Source organism: Alnus glutinosa, chromosome 14 (genome assembly GCF_958979055.1).
Source record: "Alnus glutinosa chromosome 14, dhAlnGlut1.1, whole genome shotgun sequence".
In the NCBI taxonomy this organism is placed as follows: domain Eukaryota; kingdom Viridiplantae; phylum Streptophyta; class Magnoliopsida; order Fagales; family Betulaceae; genus Alnus; species Alnus glutinosa.
Window position 1 is genome coordinate 4,708,780 of NC_084899.1, and position 16,343 is coordinate 4,725,122.

General features: G+C 37.1%; 4 protein-coding genes across 4 annotated transcripts; all 4 read left to right on the forward strand.

Annotated features, from left to right (window-relative positions):
- Positions 1 to 1,437: 1,437 nt before the first annotated feature.
- LOC133858157 (uncharacterized) lies at positions 1,438 to 5,252 on the forward strand. The gene is made up of 5 exons (XM_062293617.1): positions 1,438 to 1,897; positions 1,999 to 2,036; positions 3,504 to 3,774; positions 4,183 to 4,460; positions 4,698 to 5,252. The coding sequence occupies exons 1-5, from the start codon at positions 1,553 to 1,555 to the stop codon at positions 5,119 to 5,121; spliced, it is 1,356 nt and encodes a 451-aa protein (XP_062149601.1). The 5' UTR covers positions 1,438 to 1,552; the 3' UTR covers positions 5,122 to 5,252.
- Positions 5,253 to 5,985: 733 nt separating this feature from the next.
- Positions 5,986 to 7,813, forward strand: LOC133858021 (F-box protein CPR1-like). Its single transcript, XM_062293432.1, has 2 exons — positions 5,986 to 7,576; positions 7,680 to 7,813. Exons 1-2 carry the CDS (start codon positions 6,359 to 6,361, stop codon positions 7,698 to 7,700), a joined length of 1,239 nt encoding a protein of 412 aa, XP_062149416.1. The 5' UTR covers positions 5,986 to 6,358; the 3' UTR covers positions 7,701 to 7,813.
- A 940-nt stretch (positions 7,814 to 8,753) lies between these two features.
- Positions 8,754 to 10,413, forward strand: LOC133858060 (F-box protein CPR1-like). Its single transcript, XM_062293487.1, has 2 exons — positions 8,754 to 10,159; positions 10,272 to 10,413. The coding sequence occupies exons 1-2, from the start codon at positions 8,924 to 8,926 to the stop codon at positions 10,278 to 10,280; spliced, it is 1,245 nt and encodes a 414-aa protein (XP_062149471.1). The 5' UTR covers positions 8,754 to 8,923; the 3' UTR covers positions 10,281 to 10,413.
- A 1,975-nt stretch (positions 10,414 to 12,388) lies between these two features.
- Positions 12,389 to 13,147, forward strand: LOC133856893 (blue copper protein 1b-like). The gene is made up of 2 exons (XM_062291941.1): positions 12,389 to 12,548; positions 12,843 to 13,147. Exons 1-2 carry the CDS (start codon positions 12,389 to 12,391, stop codon positions 13,139 to 13,141), a joined length of 459 nt encoding a protein of 152 aa, XP_062147925.1. The 3' UTR covers positions 13,142 to 13,147.
- Positions 13,148 to 16,343: the final 3,196 nt, after the last annotated feature.

A 16,343-nucleotide genomic window follows, 5' to 3' on the forward strand; every position in this document is an offset into this window, starting at 1 on the left:
CTCGAATTCAATGGGTATGAACGGTCTGGCGTTATTGCTATTGACTTATTTCATGTTCAAAGAAAATATGCTTAAAACCAAATCAGATGGATTTTTATTTTTTATTTTTTTTTTAGAAAAAAAAAAACAGTTCCGTAGAATCGGTCACAATCCAACTATCTTTCGGTATGATTAAAAAAGTTACAAGAAATGATATTTCCCATCCCTGATCCTGATGGAAGAATCTGTGGGAATGCTATCAAATACAAGGCGAGTAGCGCGCGGCCCATTTAGCTAAAACATGTGCACGAAAATTAGCACATTTAAAAACTTTTGAAGTATTTTAGTTTTGAAAGAAAGAGAATTCTACTCTAATATCATAAATATAGGGAGCAAAATGCTAAAAATAAAAAAATATTGGGCTGATTCACAGCAAGAATCACAAGAAAAGCATCTCCTTCAAGAAGAGAGTTCTCAATACCTATTGAAGCTGCCAACCGAGTAATAAAAAGAGCAGCATAAGCTTCTCCTATAAGAGCATCAGTGTTAGACAGCTTTTGGGTGACAGCTAGAATGATTTCTCTCCATCAGAGTTACTAGTAACAGCAGCTGCCACAGCGAAATTGTCTCGGATAGCCACATTAAAATTACCTTTGAGAAACCAAAAACAAGGAATCCAAAGAGAAGGAAGAACAACTGCATGCCAAGTCGAGTAAAGAGAGTCCAAGGTGAACTTAAGGTATTGAAGAACTTTAACTAGATTAGGCTGAATAGCCTCGTGTCTAATGTATTTTGAATGAGAGTAATGATATATACTACAATTTTTATCCCACAATTATTACATATTGCAGTTTTAACCAATTCTTGATTTTTTTTTTTTAAAAAAAAACAAAGACTGACTCAAGGGTTATTTGAGATTACCACATCATCATTGTAGGATAATTGTGGAATAAAAATATAATTTATAGTGTTACTTTCGTACGGGGCTTTTTGTTTTTGAAAAAATATTTAAACGCTACATAAAAGTAAAAACAGTTGTCTTTGAAGAAAAAATATTTTGCATTTTATGTAATTTGTTAATGTCTTTTATCTAAGACAAAAAAAGAGAAGAGACAAAAAAAGAAAAAAAAGAAAATAGTTAGCAAAAACATAACCTTTAAAGAAGAATACTCAATTCTCAAATCAATTAATCATAAACATCTCCATCACTTGTAGCTGTAGGTGCAAAAAGCGTAGAGTCCAGTCCTTGATTTCCTTTAGTTCAAAGCTCTGTGACTTTTGCGTGCAAGCCAGAAATTTAATAGTGATATGCAATATATGAAAAAATAAAAAATAAAAATAAAAATAAAAATAAAAAAAAGGGGAAAATCTGTCCAAATTGAAAAGAAAAGAAAAAGGAAAAAGAAAAAAGAAAAAGGAAAAAAGAACAAAAGCATATAGATTATATGTATGGTACGCAAAATGTATTAACCGGGCTAACCGAAATAACCAGAAGCAGGGTCTCACTGGAGAATCTCCCATTTTCTGGTTATCCAAACACCCAAGCACTCTCTTTCTATCTGTGGGCAGAGAAATGGTCTCAAGCTCTTTGTTTATACTCTCATCCACATCTTCATTTCCATCCAATTCCAACACTGATTTGTCTTCCAGTTCCTCTTCCATCAGACCCAGAGTCAGACCTTTCTACTCCTTCCAACGCAGCCATAGTTTCCCCAAACCCCTCAGCTTCGCAATCCCCAGAGCTTCTCTGAACCAGCCCGTCGAAGATGGCTCGGTGGAGCAGTTTTTGCAGAACAATTCCATTGCAGACTTCATGAGGTTCAAGAGGGGTGTTGATGGGGGCTGTGCGGAGTTGCAGACTGCTGTGGTCCGATACAGGAAGAGGTTTCCTTGGTCTCTTTTACGGCCTTTTCTTCAGGTACAAGCTGGGTTTTTTTACTCACTTCACGTGGGTGTGGGTGTGTCTGTTTCTTATGTGGGTTGTTTAATTGGGGGATTCTTGTTCTTTTGGTGGTGTAGGTTGATTTGGTTTCGACGATTCACATTGCGGATAAAGAGTATGTCTACTTTATAGAATTTCTGTTACACTTGTGATTCAATTTTAATTTGTAGCTTGATTGTCATTTATTGATAACATATGTAGTTTTGAATTGCATGTGTTGAATTTTATTGCAATGTATACTGTACTGGATGTAGATGTTGGTATTACGACATGGTTGTGGAAAATTTGGAAATAAAACCGGCTAAAAGTTGGGGTGGTAGTTACATAAGAACATGGTGAATTCTTATAAAGATTGAGTGGTTGAACATGAAACATGGCGTCTAAATGAGGGATTGAGAAGAGGTAGACTGAAAATTCTTTTTCATCTGAGAGTAGAGGAAAACATTTTTTTTTTCCAGAAGCTAAGGGGGAAAAAGTGGTGAAATAAAAAAATATTAGCGTTCAGATGATGGGGTTTTTTGGACCATTTGTGAAATAAGCTTTACATCAAGATTAGTAGGCATTAGATATGTGGTAACTAATGAGGTATATGATAAATTAGACAATTATTATGTGTGGAGGGATAGAATTGGTGTATCAAGTTTTCAAGCCCAGAAATTGGATTAAATAAGGGGGACAGTGAGAGAGAGTGGTTGAAGGAAAATTTTGATGAGTTTAGTCTACAAGGCAAATCAGCATTGGGGAAACTCATTGGGTATTCTGTTTGAGAGAACTAGGGTGAATGAGGTAAAAAGAGTCCATGGCACTCATATGGATTGGTAAGGGTGAAATCTTAATACTACCTATATAAGTATAGGAAGGGCTGGTAACATGGTTTGCAACGGTTAACCAAGCCATTCGGTAGTATTTCAAAAATGTGGGAGATATTATGACTGCTGTATTTTTATTTTTTATTTTTAAAAAAAATTCTGTTATAAAAACCACGAGAATAAAGAGAATATTAGATCTGGATCATTTATCCAAAATTTGGAGAGACAACAAATATCACAAATAATCTACTAAGTGCTACCATCTTTTGAGTTCATATGCTGGTAGAAGTTGGCTTTTGATAATCTCTCATGAGAAGTGAGAATTGGAGGGTGGGGACAGGGTGGGTTATACAAAAAGGGACTTTGGGTTCTTCCCCTCAATTTAAGCTAGAGGTGGAGTTTCATTAGTTTGGGTGTATTTTTTTAGTTTCTTGCCAAATTGGCTTGAGAGTTGAGACTGATATCCTTGGTTGGCCTTTATAATTTTGACTCTACTGATTATTTTACCATGTTTTCCTTACTTGCTACTTATTATGATTAAAATTTTGAGCTTAATGAGTTTTATGTTAATAGGAATGGGGCTTATAGTTCTTTTGTTGTGGTGGTTTTAGGGAAGATGATATATTCTTGGCTATATGTTTGAGCATTTTCTGAGATCTTTGTATTGCAAGTCCCTTGAGTTGTAATAACCACTGTTTTGTTGACCTTTTTGCTTAGTAGAATATATTTTCCTAAATAATACCACTCTGAATGATTCTGATCTGTACGTTCAGGTACTTTGCAACCCTTCAAAAGGAACTTGAACCATATGACTGTGTCCTCTATGAAATGGTCGCTAGCAGAGAGAGTTTAGAAAATAGAAGAAACCTGACTGCTACAAAAAGGCTTAAAGGTTCACACTCACGAGGTTTTAACATCATTGGATGTATCCAGCGACAAATGGCTCGAGTTCTTATGCTTGATTTCCAATTAGACTGTCTTGATTACCAAGCTGAGAATTGGTACCATGCAGATCTTGACTATGAGACCTTCAAATTACTTCAGGTCTGTTCTTTTATCGCCTCTGCTTAAATTGGTCTTATTATGGAGGTTGTTGAAGTGATTGACATTTTCTTGGCGTTTTAGTTCACTCCATTCTTCAGTGAAATTACTATCAGTGAGCTAGGTGGTCTAGAGATGCTTTATTACTAGGTGGGGTGGTAGTGGCACTCTTCTCAAGTATGGAAAGAGGCTTTCTCTCCAATTGCATTCGCACTGTTGTTTTCTTTCATTTCAATGGAGTTTGTCTGAATGTTCCTTGCTGGTGTGCTTGTCCATTAACTTGCAGCAATGGCCTTCTTATGTAGTTGTATATAGTTTTCCCTTTCTGAGGTTTAAAGTTCAAGATTCAGCGCTGTATTTCTCTATGCTTCCCACTTCTAGATCTAATTCTGTACTGTCCTTACTTTTTAGGTTGAAAAAGGTGAAAGCTTTTTCACTTTTGCAAGAGACATGACTCTTAGATCAACAAAAGCTATGGTGCAGAGTGCTTCAATTCCAGAAGACCTTGATCCTTGGAGATCCAAGCTGCTATGGGCTTCACGGGTGCTTCCTATGCCACTTGTCGGCCTGCTCATCATTGGAACCGTTTGTGATGCAGGAACATCAGAATATCCAGAACTAGAAGCCTTGTCTAGGCTTGATCTTGGTGCTGCAATGAAGGTCTTCCTGGCAAAGCGACTAGCAACTGAGTAAGTATTTGCCAGGTTCTCTCTTTCATTTCTCTCTGTTTTTCCTTTCAGATTAAATTTCATTTGCTCTAATGCTTAACTGGCATTCAACTGTTATATATAGTGTTGAATTATTATCAAGTGCTTTGTCATGGATTACCCAAAAGAATTTCAGTAGTCCTGTTGAGAAAGTACATCGCATGAATTTCCTGTTGATGTGGGGCTGATAAAAAGGTTTTTTTTTTTTTTTTTTTGAAGGTTCACACAGGTGACAGCAGATGTAGAGGAGAGTTCCGTTATCATTGGTGAAAGGAATAGAGCTGCGGTGGAGGCACTTAGAAGAGCAATTGATGAGGGCCATAATAGGATTGCCATACTATATGGGGGTGGCCACATGCCGGACTTGGGCAGAAGGTTAAGAGAGGAGTTTGAGCTATTCCCTTCCCGTGCGCAGTGGGTAACAGCTTGGTCGATAAGGAACCGGATTCTAAACAGCAATTCCCTTCCATTTCTGAAGACAATGGCCAAAGCGTTGGGTTGGCCATTGAACCGCTACCAGACGTTGGCACTGCTCATCTTTTCCTCCGTGCTGGCATTGGATCTTTGGTTTTGGGAGCTCTTTTTTGGCACTGCAGTTGACTGGGTCTCGCAAGCTGTATCTGAAGTTTCTCAATATTTTTAGATAGTGCACAGGTGATGTTATAATCTTGACTCATATAGGTTCATTAGTAAGGATACATTCTTTATATATGACTTTGTAAATATTTTAAACTTCTCTGATTAAATTATAGTACAATGCAAATTATAGTACAATGCTTGGTCAATTCTTGGACAGCAGAGGTGGATAAAACTTAATTGAAGCTTTGGCCTGTTTGAAATTTACTTTTTCTTTTTCCTTTCTTTATTTTTACTTCTAAAAAAAAAAATATTAATTTTAAATTTTTTTTAAACTTTTTTTACTTATTATATCACATCAACACTTTTTAAATAAAAAATTCATTACAATATAATTTTTTTTTTTTTATTTTTTCATATAAATTATTTCAACTTTATATTACATCAATCATATTTTTCGATCATTAAAAAAAATTCTTAAGAGAAGGGGAGGGAAAGGGTGAGAGATTTTCAAACGAGACCGGGTGTATTTTCCATTCGATTTCCTTTCTATTGTCAGCAACCAAGTAGAAAAACATCACATTGACACAGAAATCCCATTGAAGCAAGTCCATTAAAGCCCAAGGTAAGCAACGAAATGACATAGATGTGGCATTCCGGAGTTGAGATGTTTTTAGTGGTAAAGATTCACATCATCATCTGTATAATAGAATCAGCACAACTACCTCCCAAATAGAAAATTATAGCATTAAATCAAGTGTTCTTTCTCTAGAAGATTATGGAAGTTTGTTTCTAGAAGATATTTGCTCGACAGTTTCAGTTAAATATTTGGCCATGGACTCGCATCATGACTCAAGACAGCCAGGCTACCTCGTCCAACAATTCCTAAAATGAGCCCACCCAAATGTATCAATGTCCAGCCCAAAAGCCGAGGAAACCCCTCAAACCATGCGTCTGTTTCGTCTTATGAAAGTGGAGCTTGGTCCCTTGGATGGATTTAGAGACCGTCCAGATTGCGCTCGGTCGTGAAAATGAAAGCTTGAATTTTTGAGAAATCCCGCCCAGATTTCGTCAACAAATTATACTTTGAATTTCCATCAAAGTACACTGCAGAGTGCCACTGTCAGCGTCTATTTCCATCAAAGTACACTGCAGCATTTCCCGGTGATTTGACTACACACTGTCATCTAGGAAGCTGACCTAGATGAGCTACGCACACTACTTACTTATAGGTCGTTCTGTCTTCTTTCCGTCCAGCGACTTTTACAGATTCGTCTTCTTCATCTTTTACATCTGAATATCTGATGCCCCCGCCGTCGATGTCGACTCTCCCGCCTGAGTTCATCGCGGAGATACTTACCGAATTACCCGTCAAGAGTCTCGTGCGTTTTCTGTGCGTTTCGAAGTTATGGTACGCCATGATCAACAACCCAGATTTCATAAAGAAGCATCTCAAGCGCTCCATCGAGGCCAACAGGGAACGCACGCTCATTGTCCAGGACTGCGAGCGCCTTTCGAATCAGGATCCCTGCTTTAAAAAATTTGAGGACAACAATCGTCGGCCACCGTATTTCTACTCCGTACGCTTTCACGACGATGGTCGGTTCGATAGAGCCGTGCGACTCTACCAACCACTGCGCCATAGAAGAGCAAAAGCCACAATCTTGTACTATTGCAATGGCCTGGTTTGCCTCTACAACTTGGAGACTGAGATTGTGATTTGGAACCCATTAATAAGAAAGTATAAGAAATTACCTTTCGAGCCGATCGATATCCCTTCAGGTTTCAAGAAGGAAGTCTCTCATTCTATCTGGAACTCTCCCGCTATGTGGTCGGAATTTGCATTTGGGCACGATCCGGTTAACGACGACTACAAAGTGGTGAGGGTCTCGGAATTGATTAGTTGGTGTGATCGGGAATTTGAAGTCAAGATTTATAGTCTGAGAGCGCATTCTTGGAGGAGGGTCAAACATAAATGGCCTAAAAAGGAATCATCGATTGCTTCCAAGCCAGCTTTCTTGAACGGTGCCGTGCATTGGTTGGCTGCTACTCATTCGCGCAGGTCTCTGGAGATGCTTGTTGCTTTGGATCTCGCCACCGAAAAATTCCGGATGTATAAGACACCGTTTAAGCTGGGCCATGGTGTTTCAAAGCTCGAGTTGGAGGTCTTGGGGGGAGCTCTGTGTGTTTGCGTGCATAGATATATGGAGGAGTCTGACAGTGTTTGGGTGATGAAGGAGTATGGTTTGGCGAGCTCCTGGACTCTGCTTTGTACTATTACGCAGGAGGCAGTTATCTACTGTAAGCCTCTAGTGTTCTCGAAGAATGGCGAGAAGGTTCTGATAGAGCAGGACTTCGACAAACTCTTTTGGTATGACGTAGAAGAGGAGACGGCCAGCAAGGTTGAGATTCTGGGTATGCCGGATAATTTCCGGACGGCGACTTGTGTGGGAAGCCTTGTTCTGCTCAATGGTGATAATGTGATTGATGTCGACTTAGAGGAAGGGGACTCAGAGGATTTGGTAAAAATGTCCTGATTTCCATGAAATCTTTTAGTTTTTTTGCTTTTTGATCTCTGTCGATTAACGTTAATCTCTAACTCTTGTTGGTCCATGTTTCTGCCAGGGATGGTGGAATTATTGGTAGACCTAGAAGAAATGGAGTTATATAAATCAGGAGCAGGAAGGGTCTTTTGGATTTCTCGAGCTACTCTGCTATTCACATTTTGATATGCAATGGAAATCTCTCATCTTTTTTGTGGTACATATTTTATGGGGAAATGTTATCGATTGTAAATATATGTTTTGCAATGTATGCTACTGGTTATGGATGTTTGTGGATGGCCGGTATGGGACATTTGGGGCATGTTTGGGTGTTGTATAATGTTGTATTATATTTTATTACGTTTGAAAATGTTGTTTGAGTGGGCTTTTAAAGTGATAATTGTAATCAGGTTTTATTTGATCCATTTTTAATCCAACTCAAAAATAATAATGAAGTTAAAAACAAAAAACAAAAACTCGGGGGTGGTAGCTTGATCACTTTCGAAATTAATGGGGGTGGTTCAACCACCCAAAATAGCGGCAGGGTGGCCGACCACCTTTAGTGGGGAGGTTTGAAATTTTCCCACACATCTCTTGTCCTAAATGCGCTAAGACTATAAGGCAAATCATCTTTGGGCAGCCTGATTGGCTATTACTTGTTTGTTAGAGAGAAGAAAGGTGATGAGCTAAATGGGAGTAATTTTACAAAAATTCTTTTGTTTGTGGCTTTTAAAATTCTTATTTAATCAAAATTTAATATTGATTAATCACAAGTCTAATAATAATTTTAAAAGTTACATTATTATTATTATTGAAGGTAAAAAAAAAAAAAAAAAAAACTTAAATGGGAGCCATGAACGCTCGTTAGTCGTTACTCGTTAGGGTGAGAAAGAGAGAGAGCCAAGATTCGGGCGATGGTAAATAGTTGAAAGCATATGGGGATCATTGTGCCTATTGGTGTTGTGCGTATACCAATGAAATTTTGAATGACCCAAATTGAAGAAGTTAACGAGCCGACCCAAATGTATGAATGTCCAGCCCAAAAGTCGCGGAAAGAGGCTCAGACCATGTAGACCGAGTCCATATCCTTGGCCGATAATATATTGTGAAGTCTAGGTTAACAAATATTAACCCATGTCTATGCTTCACCGTCGTCACTGTAAACAGCTTAGTTGGGATGAAAAGGAAATAAGAAAAGAACAATTAGGTTAGGCTTTGGTACTTACTGATTTGACTACACACTTCCAGTTCAGTCTTCTTTCCCTCGACCTATTTTACAGAGAGAGTCGTCGTCTTCTTCTTCTTTCACGTTTGAATATCTGATCGATGCCCCCTCCGTCGATGTCGACTCTCCCGCTTGAGTTTATCGTGGAAATACTTACAGAATTACCCGTCAAGAGTCTCGTGCGTTTTCTTTGTGTTTCGAAGTCATGGTACGCCGTCATCAACAAACCGGATTTCATAAAGAAGCATCTCAAGCGCTCCACCAAGACCAACAGGGAACGCACGCTCATTGTCCAGGACTGCGAGCGCCTTCGGAATGCGGATCCATTATTTCTAAAATTTGAGGACGAGAAACGTCGGCCACCGGATTACTACTCCGTACGCTTTCACGACGATGGTCGGTTCGATAGAGCCGTGCGAATCTACCAGCCACTGCGCCACAGAAGAGCAAAAGGCACAATCGTGAACGCTTGCAACGGCCTGGTTTGCCTCTACAACTTGGAGAGTGAGATTGCGATTTGGAACCCATTAATAAGAAAGTATAGGAAATTACCTTTTGATCCGATCCGTATCCCTTCAGGTTTCGAGAAACAAGGCTCTTATTCTGCCTGGAACTCTCCCGCTATGTGGTCTGAATTAGCATTTGGGCACGATCCGTTTATCGACGACTACAAGGTGGTGAAGGTCTCGGAATTGTGTAAAGGGCGTGAGCAGGTTTTTGAAGTCAAGGTATATAGTCTGAGAGCGCATTCTTGGAGGAGGGTCAACGATAAATGGCCTAAAAAGGGTTCAGCGATTGCTTCCAAGCCTGCTTTCTTGAACGGCGCTCTGCATTGGTTGGCTGCTTCTAAATCGCGCAGGTCTCTGGAGATGCTTGTTGCTTTGGATCTTGCCACCGAAAAATTCCGGATGTGTAAGACACCGTTTAAGAATTCTAGTGGTTTATCGGAGCCCGAGTTGGAGGTATTGGGAGGTTATCTCTGTGTTTGCACGAACGAATTTCTGGAGTCTGACAGTATCAATGTTTGGGTGATGAAGAAGTATGGGGTGGAGAGCTCCTGGACTCTGCTCTATACTATTTTGCGGGAGGCGGTTCCTTGGTCGTTTCATTACTGTAAGCCTTTAGTGTTTTCCAAGAATGGTGAGAAGATTCTGATGCAGCAGGATCACTTTGACAATCTCTTTTGGTATGACGTAAAAGAGGGGACAGGCAGGAAGGCTGAGATTCTGGGTATGCCGGAAATGTTCCGGACCGCGACTTGTGTTGGAAGCCTTGTTCTGCTCGATGGTGATAGTGTGATGGATGTCGAGTTAGAAGAAGGGGAACCGGAGTATGAGGTAAAAATGTCCGGATTTTCGTGAAATTTTTTCGTTTTAGTTTTTGTTTGCTTAGGTCTGATCTGTCTCAATATCCTAAACCCTAATTCTTGTTGGTGTATGTTTCTGCCAGGCATGGTAATAATCCATTGGAGGGTCTTAAATCTGTTGGTAGAAGAAATGGAGCTATAAATCAATAGCTAGGAAGGGTATTTTGGTATGCAATGGAAATCTCTTCTTTTTGTGGAATCTACTGTATTAATACTCTATGAGATTTACGATTTTAGTTTTAATCAAAGTTTAGTTTCCATTGTTAATATATTTAGTTCTGAATTTTACTCAATGAATGCTACTGGTTATGGATGGTAGTATTATGAGGTGGGTATTGGAAATTTTGAAAGAAAAAACGGCTAAAAGTTATGGCCGTATTGTCATAAACTTGTGGTGACTTCTTTTAATAAAGATGTATAGATTGGTTGAACGTGAAACATGAGTCTAAATTAGGCAGTGAGGGAAGGTAGAAAGAAAATTTTAATTATTTGAATGGTAGTACTGGAATCTGAAGACCATTTGTGAAATAAGCTTGTGTAAATGTGGTAAATCATGAGGCATGGGATAAATTAAGCAATTGGAATGTTTAGGGTACGTTTAATTTCTTAGATTTTTTTTAAAAAACAATTAGAAAATCGAGTTATTTTTTATTTTTATTCAAATAAACTGTATAATATATAACTTCCTTGTTCTTTCTCTATACCATTTAAATATTATTTTAAATAAATGTTAAAGAAAAAGTAAAGAAAAAACTATTAAATATTCTTTCAAATAAATAATAGAGAAAAGAAAGGAAATAAAAGATAAAGAATAGATTTTTTTTTAAAAATAAAATAATGGTTAGGGAATAAGGTAGCATTCTTGGTTTTATTGGGCATGTTTCGCACTTTTGGTTCACTTTTGCATGGGGGCTTTTTAGGGTTTTTATTTTTTATTTATTACATTTAGGGAAGAAAATAAAATTTAAGGAATTATCTGTGCTATCAAAAGGAAGCATCTTCCCATTGCATAGACCGTGTGTGGTAATTGGAGGACCTTCCTAGTAGTATCCATGGTATTATATACGTACTTAGGGAATAAGTCGTCCCTCTATCTTAATATTGGGTCAATTTTCTTTTTGATGAATGAAGAATGCTTCTATTGTTCTTAAAAAAAAAAAAAAAAAAAAAAAAAGAAAAAGAAAAAGAAAAAAGTAAAAGTGGGAGTGTGAGAGAGAAATACTCACTGTAAAACCAAGAGGGCTACTCTATTCCCTTACCCTAAACCCCAAAATGATCCCTGAGCCCAAATACTCACTAGTACTCTCCAAACACATTTTTGGACTAAATAGTTGTATTAATAGATTAGATACTAGTCAAAAAATTAGATATCATAATTTATATATAACATAAGATAAAATAAATAAATAAACACAAAATTTAATGGCTAATAATAATATCAATAAAAATTATAGAATACAGTCACACGAAAATTACAAATATGTCACCAGAAACTCGAAGAAAAAAAGGTACATGAGAAAATTAGTCAATCTATCAACTATTATCCCACATAAGCTATAATAGGAGAAACATCACTAAAAAATTACATGTACACTACAATTACAATGAACATGCACAAGAAACATTACAAAAACAACAACTAATTAAAAGAAAAATGCCAAAACAGTCTAAACAGCATAAATTTTAGAAAATATGTAATGATTTCTTGCATACTTTTCAGTTCTATTAATTTATCATATTAGTGATATTTTTCTCACAAACTGTAGCGAGCTAGGCACAAAAATGTAGAGGCCAGGGCAGTAGGCCGGCCTTTACAGATTTTGCTTTTGTGCTCGGATTGAATTTAATCATAGCTCATTTTGGGTAGTGCAATTGGTTTTGGAATCTACAAAGAATATTGGATAGGGATTTCTCTAGATCTACCCTCGATCTCTCAACTGACCCGTTATGTTTTGCCTGATACACGACAGTACTTGCCGATCGATGCTACATATATCGGCCACGCAAAAAGCCTACATGAGAGCTCCAACAAAGTTGTGTTATAATAATCTTTTTCTTTCTTTTTAATATGCCTTCGGCAATGCCGTCCATAGACGGTCCATATGCTAGCTAGCTAGATTTTTTTTACTTATAAATAGGCACAACGTACTAGAACTCTTTCAACAAAAGAAAAACAATTAATAGAGAGCTTCTGATTGCAATGGCCTTTACCCAATTCTTCGTGCTTGCCATCGTAGCAATTCTTGTCCCTTCAATTTTGGCCGTGGAGTTCATGGTTGGTGATGACCAGGGTTGGACCACCAACTATGATTACCAAGCTTGGGCCAAAGGAAAGGAGTTCCATGTCGGTGACAAACTTGGTAAATTAGCTCTACAAACTCCATCTCCTAACTCACCGCTTTATATGGATGGTGTCGAAGCAGATTTGCGGACGGTCAGGTATTTGGCGACGGAGCTCTTCCCTTGTTTCACAGAAGGAGCTATGTTGCCGGCCTGACTGTTCACAAATCTGCTTCAACAAATAGTCATGTGATTATTCTTTTCATAACTGCTTGCATAAATATTGTCTGTAGTCTAGAAAAATAAATAAATGTACATATATAATTTCCATTTTAGTTTGATTGCTAATCGAAGAAATCAACTTTTTGGTGCAGTTTTTAAGTACCCAGAGGGAGCACACAGTGTTATTAAAGTTAATGGCACTAGCTTCCAACAATGTGCGACATCGGCGGGCAACGGGATCCTGACTAGTGGAAACGATGTGATTCCCTTAGAAACTCTAGGAAATAAATGGTACATTTGTGGTGTTGCCAAACATTGTGAGGTTGGAAACCAAAAGCTTTCCATAACAGTGTCTGAAGGCAGTTCGTCAGCCGCAAGGAAAAGCATTGCACCTATGTATTATGGGTGGATAACGGCTATTTTTGGCATCCTTGCGATGGTGATGGTCTAGTATCGAAATGGCTTGGTAAAATATTTCTATTTATGGTTTTGTAGTGTTTTGAATTCACAATTTGCATTGTATTTTGGATCTGTAGCCATTGATTTGTAATGCTACGATCTGGATAATAAGCCATATATTCTATGTTTTGAGCAATTTACTATTGTAATGGTTCTGGATACATTCATTCATATATAATTCATTCGTCGTCATATAATATTGTGAACATGCATGACACAAAGACACATTGAAATTAACAAAATCACCACTCGCCAAAGCACAACCATAATTAACCAGATTTCAGTACAACTAAACCTAACACTCTAATTAAGAAAAACTACCAACATACGACATCTTTTGACAACTTAAGACGACGCCGAAGCTCTCTTAATTCTTCTTCGGGGCTGCCTGAGTACCTGATCGAACCATAAAAGGTTGTCATGTTAAACACAACACATGCCACTGAAAACTTTTTTATTATATATATTGCGATGCCACTATGACGTTACATCGATCAATTACTCCAAATATACAATTTAATTAAGTTAAATCATTTTCAAAATTAATATGTATATATATTTATTTTGTGTTTGAGAAATGTTTTAAAGAACATTGAATGAAAAGAGTTTCACGCAAGGGAAAAAAAAAAAACCAAGTGTATGTAATTCAATTTTGAATATTCAAACTAGAATTTCAATGTCCTTATTTCAACTCTAAAAAACCAAATTTGCCCTTAAAAAACTTATCTTAAAAAAAAATTGGTTAAATATACTTTAAGTCTTTAACCCTCTCATCTAATAACCATTTTCTATAGCCGCACCAACTAATAGCTATGACATCTAGGTACATCAAACTACCAATTTATTGCATTTAAGTGATTTAAGTCACTTTATTAGAGGCTGTTATCTATTTGGATGGAAAAGGGGTCACGTGCGACGCATGTGACCACTTTTCTATTGGCTTTCTTATAATAATACCTTTCATTTTTTTATTTTTTATTTTTTTTAAAAAAACCCAAATAATAATATAATAATAAAAACTTTAAAAAACAAAATTAACATAAAAAAGAAAGAAAGTTAAAATGCAAATGGTGGCCGAATTGTCTAATGAGATGGTTCAGCCACTTAAATTTAAGTTGGGAGTGACTCAGCCACCACTAGAGGTGGCTAGGGGTGGTTCACGGCCACCCCCAACACGTTAAGGGTGGCTGCAAACCACTCTTAGCCCATTGGTTAATAATTATAAAGAGTAAATTTGATTTTTTTAAATGTAAAAAAAACAAAATTTGAAAAACTTTGGTCAAATGTAAAATTTTCATTTAAATAGACGGTCAACACAAACCGAATGGCTTAATTAGGTTCTATTTTATATCAAAACAATAGGTCTCCCATTAAAATAATTTAGATGACTAGAATCGGCCCCACAAATTTACCCACACGACCCGAATCCAAGTAGGTAAGGTAGCGGACCAAATCGGGTCGATAGACTCCATCCTTTAAATATTTCCAATCAGGTTGGGTCATTATAGGGTATGTGGGTTATGGGTTCACTTCGCTTATATAAACCCTAATGAGTCCACTATATTGGGCTGGCCCAAATGAGTCAGTCCACAAGTTTTGACCCTTTTTTTATTAACTGATTAAATTGAGTCGGGATGAATGGGTTAAAGTCGTTAGACATCCTACCCAAAAGCCTAATTTTTTACCCGAAAACACCTATGTTTTTGTTTGCAACTCCAGTCGCCGAAATGCTGGATCAATACCCGTGTCGACCATCAATTTTCATGCACGTGGCGACTGAGTTAGGCTACTGCTTGAACTACTCGCATGCCACAATCTCCATCGCTAATACGTCGCCTGAGGTTGCACTTGTCTACATCAAGGTGCAATAGTATATTTAATTTTTATTTTTTGATAAAATAGTATATTTTATTAGAAAAAACTTTGAACCACCTTCAATTTGTATTTTATTAAATAACACTAAATCACATTGATATATAGGCCACACTTTACATATTAGAGAATATTTTACATAATTATTTTTTTCTTTTTTATTTATTTATTAGGAAGGGCTTTTAGTTGCCAAAAGATGGACGAAAGTAACAAAAAAAAAAAAAAAAAAAAATGATGTCTGAAGACCTTTGGAAGAGATGCACATGCCGCAACTATCTTCAAGTGGGCCTCAGCGACAGCGAGGCTGCGAGAGTGCTTGTCGCCTTCGCTATGTATGACGATTGAACTTTGTTTCCTAATACGAGTGCTTGTCGCGTTGTGGGACAATGAAGTTTGTTTAGTTATGCATAAATACTGCCGAGCATATGGTGAGAGAGAGAGAGAGCTGGCGCTGAAGTTATACATCAAAAGCAAAAAGCAATTGTGTCGAATCAAAGAGCCACTGTGGAGTGGTCCAATCACAATAGTGTACATGTTGGACCAAGTCTATCTGGATTTCTATTACTTATGATGAGGCTTTTTCTTTTTTGGATCTTCTTTTGCAATGTGAAACGGAATATTCTCTTGAGATCTGTGTTCACACTCATGTTGTTAGGGTCTGTTTCTGAAAGATAATATAATATAATTAATAATTAAATATAAAACCCAAAAAAATTTTGTTTAGAGAATAAAGGTTTAGTATAAGTTTTTATAGGTAATAACCACTATTTTTTTTTTTTTTTTTTAAATTAGAAAGAGAATAAAGAATTTTGTTTGGATTGAAAGATGATCTTCGTCCAAACAGGATTTGGAAATGCGCTGCATGTGAGCTGGTCTTGGCTTATACCTATTAATTAAGAAGAAACAGTTAATAATCCGCACGAGTAATTATAGGTTGATATAATATTAAGCCAGCTCATCCTAAAACAAAAGAAATGGAATCATTCAATTTTACATAATTGCGATAACGATAGTACCTATCTGTGCGATAACAATAGCTCTCTCTGTGGTTTATTTATTTATCTTTCTCTAATTACTTGCACCATTTGAAGAGGCGTGTGCCTGCAGCGTGCCCTGTCTACTTTAGAAAAAGTCGCTTTTGAGATGGAAAATTCTTTTTCTTTCTTCTGGTACAATTTCAACGGCTAAATTTGGGTTGGACCCTGAGATTTTAATATTTATTATTTACGAAATCATTTTATTTATGATCTTCCTGTTTTGTTGCTCACTTCACTTAAGTCTTTTTTTCTTTTTATTTTATGAACTGCACTTCACTTAAGTCA

Bases quoted from the DNA above. Each gene is read 5' to 3' on its own strand.
- LOC133856893 (XM_062291941.1), top strand. From the start codon at position 12,389: ATGGCCTTTACCCAATTCTTCGTGCTTGCCATCGTAGCAATTCTTGTC. The intron at 12,549-12,842 runs GTAAATTAGCTC...TTTTTGGTGCAG, and splicing joins CCATGTCGGTGACAAACTTG to TTTTTAAGTACCCAGAGGGA.
- LOC133858157 (XM_062293617.1), top strand. From the start codon at position 1,553: ATGGTCTCAAGCTCTTTGTTTATACTCTCATCCACATCTTCATTTCCA. The intron at 2,037-3,503 runs GTATGTCTACTT...CTGTACGTTCAG, and splicing joins ATTCACATTGCGGATAAAGA to GTACTTTGCAACCCTTCAAA. The intron at 4,461-4,697 runs GTAAGTATTTGC...TTTTTTTTGAAG, and splicing joins GCAAAGCGACTAGCAACTGA to GTTCACACAGGTGACAGCAG.
- LOC133858021 (XM_062293432.1), top strand. From the start codon at position 6,359: ATGCCCCCGCCGTCGATGTCGACTCTCCCGCCTGAGTTCATCGCGGAG. The intron at 7,577-7,679 runs GTAAAAATGTCC...TGTTTCTGCCAG, and splicing joins AAGGGGACTCAGAGGATTTG to GGATGGTGGAATTATTGGTA.
- LOC133858060 (XM_062293487.1), top strand. From the start codon at position 8,924: ATGCCCCCTCCGTCGATGTCGACTCTCCCGCTTGAGTTTATCGTGGAA.